General features: G+C 37.1%; 1 protein-coding gene across 2 annotated transcripts in view; it reads left to right on the top strand.

Annotated features, from left to right (window-relative positions):
* LOC121382879 (slit homolog 2 protein-like) overlaps positions 1 to 13,114 on the top strand; it is a 149,360-nt gene that overhangs the window by 76,724 nt on the left and 59,522 nt on the right. For both annotated transcript variants that reach the window (XM_041512553.1, XM_041512552.1), the window contains exons 5-7: positions 3,402 to 3,473; positions 4,019 to 4,090; positions 7,821 to 7,892. In XM_041512553.1, the coding sequence (XP_041368487.1) occupies positions 3,402 to 3,473; positions 4,019 to 4,090; positions 7,821 to 7,892 (216 nt within the window). The remainder of the gene's footprint in view (positions 1 to 3,401; positions 3,474 to 4,018; positions 4,091 to 7,820; positions 7,893 to 13,114) is intronic.

Here is a 13,114-nt window from a genome sequence, read left to right as displayed (position 1 = left end):
GAAAATTTAAAACATACATTTTCATCCTAGAGTGTGTGATGGAGAACAAGCCCCTAGGCCCGCCCCTCCCCAGTTCCTACGGGCCTGTTGTATTTTATATTAATAAATGCAAAGACTACATAATAATATTGTCGATAAGACATATTAGTTGTAAAGTGATTGTCAGCATGTGGCAACAGTATAATATTTTCCAACATTTTTGTCTTTCTGTACCCGGCTGTGGACAGTTTCGGCAGACTGGTAACACATTTTCTTAATAATTAAAAATACACGGTTTAACCAAACACATTAAAACTTGGAGGGTAACTAGTTAAGAGAACAAAGTTTTTTGTTAAATTATTATATCTTGCTTTGGTGAGGAGGGGACGCTTTTTGCAAATTTGCGAAATCGGCCTCTGGAATATCCACTGACGTGTCATATTTACATCTATGCTGAACAAGATTTATGATGAAATATTATTACATTTTGTGTGCTTTTCTTCTAATTACATCCATTTGCTTCAGTTTACATTAAAAATGTCACAAAAAGTTATGTTTTAAAAATGCTTGTATGCTAGTCTATGACCGTGTGGCTTCCTCGTCTTCGTCGCAGTTGATTCATCCGAATTTTCGTCTAAGACAACATTTCCAGGATTAGGGACAAAGTCTCTGATAAGTGGTTTAAACTGATACGGTTTGATTCCATTAGCACAAGCTGGACACAATTCTTCATCACTCGAATCGCTAAGTTCGTCCATGCTGCTTGGTAGTTTCTTCAGTTTTCCTCTCATCGATGACGTCACGGGTCTAGCTTATCAATTGTCGACAGTTTCCGGAAAACATCGGAGATCGGCGAAAAAAACAACCCAACCAAGACTGGCACGCTTAACTTAGTCAATAAGTCGAGCGCGGTAGTTGCGTGTTGTGGTTTATGACGGCAAACAATTCATTACGCTGTATATATGGTTTGGTGTCCGGTCTCCTTTAAACAAGAGTATGATATGCAACATTGAGATTATGGGTTCAATTAGTATTGACATTATGTGTTCATTGTCTGAGTGTCTTTGTGTACCAAGCATCTTGTATTTAAGTCACTGCTTTATGTTTTCACCCACTAGTATCACTGGCGTAGGAAGTGGGAGGGGGGTGCAAGGGGGCATGTGCCCCCCACTTTTCAGATATTTTGCTTTATATTTGATTTATAATAGTGTAAAAAGTGTGTAAATATAAAAGTGTGCATTCCCCCACTTTTTGGCACCTTCCTACGCTCGTGAGTAAAATAGTGTATAATATTTTAATCAAAACTTGTATCATATATAACTTATTTATACAAGTATAAATAAATAGGTACTTAGAGTATTAAAACATTATAAGATGTGTTATATTAATCTGTGGTGTGTGAACTGGTTCACCTCGGTGGGACTGATAGACAGGTGTGGTACAGGTGCTGTGGTTACTGTCACACCTGTTGTGAAACCTTACCTTAGTTATCAGGTAAAAGTCAATGTTTGACAGTGCACTAATTATCATAGATCTACTATAAACATCAACACCTTGTTTTTTTCAGTCAACTACTTCTAGGTAATCATGTGTTTCCTTAGATATATTTGTGCTGGAGTAATTGTAAAGAAAGGATGCCATTGTTGGTGGAAGCTTTTCTGGCACTTTTAAAAATAGCCTGGCATCATGTTGCACTGTAAACATTCTTCTACTCCTGGACCTCTCACACTGAGCTACAATAAACCATCTATACATAGAGTTACCCATGACACTTGAAACATGTATTGTCTTATTTTTTAAATGTTTGTTTTATGCATACTTGCATGAATGTTTGCTTGTCTACAGTACAAAACACCCAAGCTGCATCTTGGACTGGTGCTGGTGAGTCTGGCAGCATTGGCCCCATTGAAAGGTCCCTTTTAATGACTCATTCTTTTCCTTTTTTTTTAAATCCATCATCCACAATAGTCAACACAAAATTGCCCTGATTACACGTCTCTAAGCAGGATTATTAAAACATTCTGAGGTGCATGCCCCTGAACCTCCAAGTATGGTTATTAAAACATTCTGGGGTGCATGCCCCTGAACCTGCAAGTATGGTTATTAAAACATTCTGGGGTGCATGCCCCTGAACCTGCAAGTATGGTTATTAAAACATTCTGGGGTGCATGCCCCTGAACCTCCAAGTATGGTTATTAAAACATTCTGGGGTGCATGCCCCTGAACCTGCAAGTATGGTTATTAAAACATTCTGGGGTGCATGCCCCTGAACCTGCAAGTATGGTTATTAAAACATTCTGGGGTGCATGCCCCTGAACCTGCAAGTATGGTTATTAAAACATTCTGGGGTGCATGCCCCTGAACCTCCAAGTATGGTTATTAAAACATTCTGGGGTGCATGCCCCTGAACCTGCAAGTATGGTTATTAAAACATTCTGGGGTGCATGCCCCTGAAACTCCAAGTATGGTTATTAAAACATTCTGGGGTGCATGCCCCTGAACCTGCAAGTATGGTTATTAAAACATTCTGGGGTGCATGCCCCTGAACCTCCAAGTATGGTTATTAAAACATTCTGGGGTGCATGCCCCTGAACCTGCAAGTATGGTTATTAAAACATTCTGGGGTGCATGCCCCTGAAACTCCATGCAGATCTTGCTTCCTTTGGAAGATCAGCTCATTTGCCTTCAACAAACTCAAATGCCTTTTAGAATTTTGTGACCTCTCCCTTTATAAAATTTTGGATCTCCCCTGGGCGGTGTTAAAATATAGTGCATATATACCTTTTACCTTTTTTTTTTGGACAAAAGTATCAACAGTTGTTTTAGGAAACGATTTTAAAATTAAAACAATGCTAAGTGACATCATAGTGATGATGCTTGATGTGTGCTTGACGTGTATACACACAATAGTTATATTACCCGTAATGTTTCACACAATTATTCTGGTCCCTTGAGGCCTAGCAGTTGTCACCATCCACTTCATTTAGCAGCTCCTCTTAACATTTCTTGTGGTCTAGCGATCAGACTTAAAAAATAATTCTGAAGTGTGAAATGTATGGCTGTTTGCAGATAACAGTAATAACACAAAAAGAAATAATCAAAATTAGATAGAACATTGAAGACAATAGCTGGACTGAGTTTTGTGCTGTTTAAGGCTGGTAGGTGCTGGTTTCATGTCCTTATACTGGCTCCAGCCACGTCTCTCACTAACCAATAACCATCAACCCACTGTCCTCAACTAAATTAATGTCTAAATACATGTAGCTGAGGTATATCCAGGACAACATGCTTGAACCTTAATTAACTATAGGTGTTTATTTGAAACCAGTCAGATTTCTGGAGTTATTTTGAAGTTTGCCAAAGCTCATCACTTAATCTCATAAACATTGTATTAATGTATGTGTTTCTTTGTGTCTTTTCAGAGATTTAAGTTACAACAAACTACAGTACATTGGAAGAAAGACTTTAAAAAGTTCTGTTGTATTGAAAAATTTGTAAGTATCTAGCAAGATGATATTTTATTTATTTTTATGTGTTAGAATATGTGTTTATAATTTTATATACATGTACATATTTTTTAGAACATTATCTGTAATTATATTATGCAGTTTGAATGCTTGATATATTTATTCCAATGTTATGTCCAAAAAGTATTATCAGTCTTCACCAGGAAAGGAAAGTTATCACTCTTTCTCCCCTGCACACTTTCCTGGAAGTTATAGGAGAGCGTCAAATTGATCGCCTTACAATAAAAAGTTTAAATACATTTTATTTGAAGCTTCATGTGATTGCTCGCCTAGCACCAGTTTAGGAGAGTGATCTTCAGCTCGCCTTGATTTTACTTATTGTGACGACTGATTATTAAAATGATTGTACACAAAGTTACACCTTTGACTTTTTATTGGGAAATTACTCTATAGACGCTTATTTACCAACTTTGATTTATATATGGTATACTTTCATGTAGTAAAATAATTTTGACATCAAATATGAACTTACATAGGTATAGTTTTAAAATCTGTGATTTCTTTGTTTGCAGACAAATGGATCATAATGAAATTAACTGTGTGTCGGATTATGCAGTTCGCGGCTTGAAGAACATGGAGATCCTGTAAGTTTTATCAAATTAAACAATAGGCTATGCCTTCACAGCTACAGCAAGTAACAGACCTCATCAGGGAACATTTGGTTTTCAAAATCTTGATTAACGATATTTCTAGTCAATTGAAAACAATTAGCTACTACTGTTTAATAATTTAAAATTGTGTAGCGATCTCTGAAACTTGTATAGAGAATCGCGAAGTGATACTGAAAAATTTTTTCCCTGCTCATGTGTAATTCAACTCATACTTGTTGTTGGAACATTGCAAAATTATGGTCTTTCACTTTTATTCTTTTATTAATCACACTTCATTAGAATTTTTATTTACTTTTACAGTTTTATATCTAGTGATTTGTAAAAATGTCACACTTTCAAATGTTGAATGGTGGGGAAGTACATGTATGCATTACAAAATATAATTTTTTTTGTACAAAACCAGTTTATTATATTTTCTATGTATGGCACAATTTTCATTTTGATACACAGCTTCTTAGTTTTAAAATAGTGCATGGTAAAAAATGTTATATCAAAAAATGTTGCACCATTGAGGATATACTCCACATCTATTGTGCAAACTGAAAACAATGGTTGTTTGCCCCATCACCTTCATTTACCACAGCCCATAGTCTTGTATTTTTAGGATGGAATACACAAGAGTACTTCTTACTTATTATTTACCCCCAGACATTTCAAGATTTTCTTTTTGCATTTTCCCGCCATGAACTTACATGACTGGTGTCACCTGTTTTTGAAAGAGAGAGAAACAGTTTCATATTGAATAGTCCACATGGTGTAGACTTCCTACATGTTAAACCACTGCTATTTAAAATACAAACCACAAGTGTATCACAACAAACATAGCTGTGGGTGTTTTGCTTTCACTGTCATTCAGCAAAAAACAATTATGTCTATTGCATATTTTGCCACTTGACACCACTTAATATTGGTTGAGGGGGAGACCAGAGATCAAAGAAATGTTTTTAATAAATTGAAGGATCACCTGACAAAGTATTGCAGGAATCTTGCCTCCCAAAATTCAGCCAGCATCTTGTAGGAGTGACGGTATTTGTGTTAGGAAGTGGTATATAAGAATACCGTACTGAATGTAAATGTAGAACCAAGTCGTGAGAGGTTATGCCATGGTTACGGGAAGGAATTCACAAAAATAACTGGCCTCTGTGACCGCCGATCAGCTACCAATCAAACATCACACACATAACAATATGGCCCTGATTAGAGATTCTTTTTCTGCCAACTCGGCTTGTTTATAGCTCACCTGCAGGAAATCTCTGCCCACCAAGGGGAATGCCACCATCGCATACCTTGAATGATCTCAAATGCCACAAGATTTCCGTGTCTGTCATTTACCAGCTTCCTATCGGTCAAATATTTATGCAGGCAGCAGAGAAATATATCCAACTGCCAAAAAGAATTAAATATTTAATTTACAGAAATGGTTAGATCTAGTTCAGGTTTCATTGTGTTTGAAACATTTACTGTCTCACACTGCGATGGTAGAAATCATTAATATAGAGGTACTCCATGACCTTACTGTACCTATACCACTGGTCATTGTCATTGTCTTACACTTTTGTGTGTACCCTCAATCCATGTAGTCACTTTAAACTGAAATTAAATAACATTTTGGGGTGAGACGTAGTCCGATGGTAAAGCGCTCGCTTGATGCGCGGTCGGTTTGGGATCGATCCCCGTCGGTGGGCCCATTGGGCTATTTTTCGCTCTAGCCAGTGCACCATGACTGGTACATCAAAGGCCGTGGTATGTGCTATCTTGTCCATGGGATGGTGCATATAAAAGATCCCTATCTGCCAATCGAAAAGAGTAGCCCATGAAGTGGCGACAGCGAGTTTCCTCCTTCAATATCTGTGTGGTCCTTAACCATATGTCTGATGCCATACAACCGTAAATAAAATGTGTTGAGTGCATCGTTAAATAAAACATTTCCTTCCTTCCTTAAATAACATTTTATTCAGTTATTAAACACCAAGATATTTTATCTCTGTGTGGAGAGTTGTGAGAGGAGTGGTCAAACCTTCATGTCTTCAAAAACCATGAGCATGGTTATAATCTGACAGCTAAAACTTCTCCTATCCACTGCCAGTTTACAGGTGTGCACTGCCAGTTTACAGGTGTGCACACATAATAAAGTTATGACAACTCCACAGTTTTGCAGCCACGATACCAAAATCTCAATTGGGATGGTATAAGCTATTTAGGTATGACAGGTAACTCTGGATTTCCCTGTACATCTGATGCAAACTTCCACTTTGTTTCCACCATCACCTAAGCACTGGAGGTCACTGGCATAGCCAGAGGGAGAGCCATTGTGAGTGCTACCCACGCTCCCCCAATACAAAATCTGGGCTGGTATTTAGCTTGCAGTCAGGATAAGGGGGTGTTAGGTCAGGATGGGGTGGAGATTGTCATGTTTGATATTTAATTTTACTTACTAGTAAAAGTTATTTTAACAAACATAATACGCAACATTCCTGTTCAGATTAGTCAATCTCAAAATATGTGTTCTTTTGTGATGGGGGACGAAAACGACCAAGATATGCAAGACAATGTACTATAGCCGTTTTGAAACCATGCGCACTCGCTCAGCCTGCAATATGCAAACAGCAGTTACGCTTGGTGGGAAGGTGTTATAAAGTACAACCACCACTGTGCTGTCGGTTTTCAATGTAGCCACTTCACAATTGCAATTTGTGTTGTCATAGTATGATACCATGGCTAGTGATGTCATAAGTGGCATTATAACTGTTCCATTAAACTGGGCTCCAGACTGACAAATTGTTACTCCCATTGCCATGTTATTTCTTTTCAGTTCAGCCCCACTGTAATATGTTTCCTAAAGTGTATTATGGGATTACCGGTAATCCTTGGCCGTCTGAAAGTTAGTATCTGAGCAAACAGCCACTCTTTAATATTTATATACACAAGCTTTTTCACTAATGCAGTAGTATCATTTATTTCCATTTGTCTCTGGTGAATTAATCACACATAATTTATTTGAAATTAGTGACCCAGTGTTTATTGCATCAAACGTCTTTGTTGTTAAAAAGCAAAATGGGCTACTCCTTAGTGTCTGTGTGTGACTGTTTATATTTAAGTAATGAGTGGTACTGGGCATACATTGATGTGTTGATAAGACTGCCGAATGTTTGAACTGCACTTTACTGAAATAAGCTTTTAATGTGAGACATAACGTGCACCATTTATGTGCTAATAGTTCTTCCAGATTTCATCTCATGGGGTGGGAAATACAGGCAACACAATCATTATTTTATACCTCATTAGTCTGCCAAATCATTTCACCTATCCATTTATAGTTTTTAAAATACAAAAATAAAACTTGAGTGTTTGGATGGTGGTTATATTAAATACGTTTGGAAATATATAAGCCATTAAATTATTTTGTTGAACTAAAGTTATTTAAAAGTTTTAATATAGAAAAAAAACTACATCTCCAACTTGTTTGTCATAAAGTGGCTGATTTAGTATTACAAAGCACAATGTAGATTTTTATTCATTATTAATTAATCATTGATCACTTTGTGCATTCTGATGATTAATCACAAAATGTCATCCAAAAACCCAACACATACTAGTCGTCATAGATGTTTATAAAATGAATTGTGTGGCCAAATATTGATGTTAATTGGTGATTCAATTATTTTGTTTTATCGGTGGTATTCATCTTCACTTTGTTTTTCAGCACATTGAGTAACAACAATATAACAACACTACCCAGGGACATGTTTGGTGTTATGTACAAGCTACGAGTTCTGTAAGTATCATTTATTAATTGTTTGCACAAATTCATCTTCCTTCCCAGTTCGGAATCAAATCTAGGACTGCAACAACACTGCATGTCACGCTGCTATTTGTCAGAGAGTGTATAACATTACACTGCTCCTTATCAGAGAATGTACAATATTACACCGCCCCTTGTCAGAGAGTGTACAACAGTACACCGCTCCTTGTCAGAGATTCTACAACAGTACTTCGCTCCTTGTCAGTGTACAACAGTACACCACTCCTTGTCAGATAGTGTACAACAATACACCACTCCTTGTCAGAGTGTACAACAGTACACTGCTGCTTGTCAGAGTGTACAATAGTACACCACTCCTTGTCAGTGTACATCAGTACACCACTCTTTGGCAGAGAGTGTACAACAATACACCTCTCCTTGTCAGAGAGTGTACAACAGTACACTGCTGCTTGTCAGAGTGTGCAACAGTACACCACTCCTTGTCAGTGTACAACAGTACACCACTCCTTGTCAGAGTGTACAACAGTACACTGCTGCTTGTCATAGAGTATACAACAATACACCACTCCTTGTCAGAGTGTACAACAGTACACTGCTGCTTGTCATAGAGTATACAACAATACACCACTCCTTGTCAGAGAGTGTACAACAGTACATTGCTGCTTGTCAGAGTGTACAACATTACACTGCTGCTTGTCAGAGAGTGTACAACATTACACTGCTGCTTGTCAGAGAGTGTACAACATTACACCGCTCCTTGTCAGAGAGTGTACAACAGTACACTGCTGCTTGTCAGAGTGTACAATGTTACACCACTCCTTGTCAGAGAGTGTACAACATTACACTGTTCCTTGTCAGATAGTGTACAACTACATCACTCCTTGTCGGAGAGTGTACAACAGTACACTGTTGCTTGTCGTAGAGTAGAACAGTACACTGTTGCTTGTCAGAGAGTACAACAGTACAGTGCTGCTTGTCGGAGGGTGTACAGCAGTACACTCTGCTTGTTGGAGAGAGTACAATGATACACCGCTCCTTGTCAGGGAGTGTACAACATTACACCGCTCTTTGTCAGAGAGTGTACAGCATTACACTGCTGCTTGTCAGAGAGTGTACATTACACCGCTCCTTAGAGAGTGTACAACGTTACACCGCTCCTTGTCGGAGAGTGTACAACATCACACTGCTGCTTGTCAGAGAGTGTACAACGTTACACTGCTGCTTGTCAGAGAGTGTACAACATTACACTGCTGCTTGTCAGAGAGTGTACAACATCATACACTGCTGCTTGTCAGAAAGTGTACAACATTACACTGCTGCTTGTCGGAGAGTGTACAACATTACACTGCTCCTTGTCGGAGAGTGTACAACATTACACTGCTGCGTGTCAGAGTGTGTACAACATTACACTGCTGCTTGTCAGAGTGTACAACATTACACTGCTGCTTGTCAGAGAATGTACAACATTACACTGCTGCTTGTGAAGGAGTACACTCATACTGGTACTTGTCAGGGAGTTCACAACATCACAATGTTATTTGTCAAGGAGTCCACAACATTACAGTGGTACTTGTCAAGGAGTACATATCACAATGATACTTGTCAGGGAGTACACAACATCACAATGGTACTTGTCAGGGAGTACACAAAATCTTACTGGTTCTTGTCATGAAGTACACATTTTACAACGTAGTTGGCAGTTTTTGTGGAAATGAGAAGGTAACATTAAGGAAAGCACATGTTTGAACGGGCATGTTTTGGTTGACGAGAACTGCTATAAACACACCTGGTTTTGAGGGACCCATTTCTTGTGTACATAAACGGTGCTGTGCATCGTTGGAGAATTTCTCCTTAACAATTCCTGCAGGTATGCATATGTGAAGAAACTAGCACCATATGTAGCCAACTTTGGAAAGGAAGTGCCATTTTGTTCATAAACACTGTGGGCTCCATTTAATAGTATACTTTCTAATGATGCGAATCTGGTAAACAGGATGTTGAAAGAATTTTTATCTTGTCTTTGAAGCATTTAAAGAACATTTCGATCATTATTTACTTTGAGATTTACCGAGTTAAAAAAATAATGTTCCCACTGTCTCCGGAAACTTTGGATAAAAAAGATCATTAAAAAATCAGAAAACTAGGAACCCTGGAAAAAATACAACAAAATATAATAGGGTGTCTATAGTTGGGGGGTTTTCAGATACAGATATAATAATTGGAAGTAGGTTATTCATTATATTATTACATTGCACCACACTAAATATCTCAGGTGGTTCATAAATACGTAATATTTCCATTAATGCATTCCTACAGCACATACCATGCACTTTGTGTAGGGCTTCTAGATTATGGTCGTCCTACTCCTATGGCTACCTGTAGTGATATTCAATGTTGGGCTAGTAAATAACTACCCGATGGCTAGTGATTTTTTTTGTCAAATGTTGCAGTTAAGTCTATTTTGTAAATATGAATATCCTTTCCCCACCCCATCCCCTCAATGTTAGTGTTTTTAAGCTCCATTTCTGTGTTTAGGTGACATCTGATTATTACTATTATTTAGTAAAATTTTATTAACTTAAAATAGAGTAGGGCTAGTGAATTTTTAATTGTGGCTAGTAACTTTTTAAATCACTGATCCCATGGCTAGTGGATTTGATAAACATTATAGAAGCCCTGTAGCTGTGGAGCACCGGTTAGTTAGCTTAGTGCTGAGCTCATCAGGAGATGGAGTTACATTTACATTTGAAACTAGTACCAAATTTTAACCAGAAAATGTAAAATCAAATAAACAATCTACTTTGAAAAATGAATTGTGATTTTACAAACTGACAGAAAAAAACACTGCAATGTCAACACTGCAGATCACACAAATATTACAGCTTGGGCGTGAACAGCGTATTTTCCATTACATGCGAAGTTGTGAGGCCGGTATCAGAGAACAGTTCTAATCAGACACAGTGTGTTTCTTTGTGAGCTAAGATTTCCTTGTTAAATTACGTTATTATTGTGTTTGTCACATTGATGGGAGAGATAGGACTTTTAGACAGTATCACACAAATGCTGTCAGATAATTTGTCTAGTAAAGCTGTATGCCAGTCATTATCTCACCATTACCTGACAATTTGTAAAATATCTCTACAAAAGGCTTTTCTGGATCATTGATTAAAGAGTGTATGAAAATAATTATATCAGAGCTGTATCACGAACTGAACGGCAGGATGTAAACCTGAAAAAAATTACACCACTGTATTATTGCACAGACAAATTGGTAGTGTAAATCTGTAAATATATCAAAACACTGAATGTCAGAACATACACCAAGTCTTCTTGATATATAAATATTGCAAAGCTGAAAAAAATAATCTCTAAACATAAATTGTTATAAATATTGTACATAAGAGCAATTATATCTAATGTGAATATCCTGAAATGGGCTGGAAGCATTAAAGTTGAATAAGCAGTTTGTATTTGTCTTTGTAAACCTGAAATGTTATTTTGTTACCGCAGTGCATTGTTATACTTATCCATGACTTATGTTTTAAAAAACTTTAAACAAATTCAAAACCACTACAAAGCACAGAGATAGATTTGTCTGTTTTATCATCACTTTTAATTTGAATTAAAATTATAGAAATGACATACCGTAACATTTAAGTTTGATTTTTGAGTATTTTTATACTCAAAATATTTTATGTTTACAGTATTTTTATATTAATGTTAGTTGACATTGTCAAGCTTTAATCCATCAGATGATCAGGGAAATTAATTATCCACCTCTAGCTTACGTTTCAGGTTTATTGATAGCAGCAGGACTGAATGTAATGAAGTTACGCTATTATTGCGAATCGGCCATTGATAGGAGTGGTCTTTGTGTTAAACTAATCATATGCTTGATTAAGTCACAAATCTAGACACATGCATGCAAGATTCTTTTTAGCCAGCTGACGTTGAAGAAGTTGTATCTGATATCAGCACCCGTATATCAGACCGGGTGGCCATTGCTACATATCTGTCCTTTTAATGTTTTATAACACTGATAGGAAAGGCTACGAGATTACACTTAATCTCTTATTCAGAATGTTACATTATACATTGTGGATTTGTTTTATCTTTTAAAGAGCATGATGGATGATAGAGACTTGTTTTGTAGTTTTGAAGTATCGCTATCATATTATATCAGGTAATTAATAAAAAAAGTCCTTCTTTTAAAGTTGAATATTGTTAAAGATATGCAATGTAGCATATTGATGTTTCAAACAAAAACAGTTTCTTACATTGTGTATTGATGGTATAATTTTTATTTTGATACATGGTTTTTAAAATGTAATGTGGAAAAATGCTTTACCATTGAGAACCTACTCAACATCTACATACTGACAGTGATAGCCCACCATTTCCTTTTACAACAGACCATAGTCTTTTTTCCTCACGCTGAAATACACTTCTTTATTTCTACCCCCTAACATTTTAAAATTTTCTTTTGTTAGCATGCCTATTTGAACAGAAAAAGAACGTATATAATATAAAATGTATAAAAGTGCAAAAATCATGTACAGTTATTTTCTGCTACAGCGTTCAAAGTAACAGACACTAAGCAAGATAATATCCAGTATGTTTTTTATCCTCATATACACATGGCTGGCTACTTTGGCGATTAGACTCCCAGAGAAAACAAACAGTTGTGATCAAGCATGTAATGCAACATGGCTGCCATATGGAAGGAATAATACTTTTTTCTATTTCTTGGGATAAACTGGTGTTTTTCCTGCTTCATTAATTGCGTGACATATCACCCAGTTTGAAGGCAGCATAAGTCGTTTGTATTGGAACATGATGGCACCAGGCTTCAGGGTCACAAACTCGGAGCAAGAAGATCAAAATTCCTGCCCACCCACAGATATGCATGCGCGTGTGTTCCACGGCCATGGCTGATACATGGGCGGAGCCACTTCACTGTACTTCACTGTAGGACTTGAGTGGGGAGAACACTCTTTCCACTGATTCTCTGCCTAATATACCGTGATTGGTATAAATATTTGACAGCTGTTAGCTCTGTGGTTTTACATAACATGGTGTATCACATGGCGTCCTATACCCCAGTAGAATCAATGAGAATAATGTGCTCCACACAGCTCACACTGTGTTGGTGCACCAGCTCTACCGCTTGTTTTAGCAAGCCACAAGATACTTAATAAACATGCATGTAAGATGTTGTTCTATATGTCGTGCCA

The sequence above is a fragment of the Gigantopelta aegis genome, chromosome 10, assembly GCF_016097555.1.
Source record: "Gigantopelta aegis isolate Gae_Host chromosome 10, Gae_host_genome, whole genome shotgun sequence".
NCBI classification, from domain to species: Eukaryota; Metazoa; Mollusca; class Gastropoda; order Neomphalida; family Peltospiridae; genus Gigantopelta; species Gigantopelta aegis.
The sequence above is the reverse complement of the archived record's forward strand: the minus strand, read 5'-3'. Positions and strand labels throughout refer to the sequence as shown.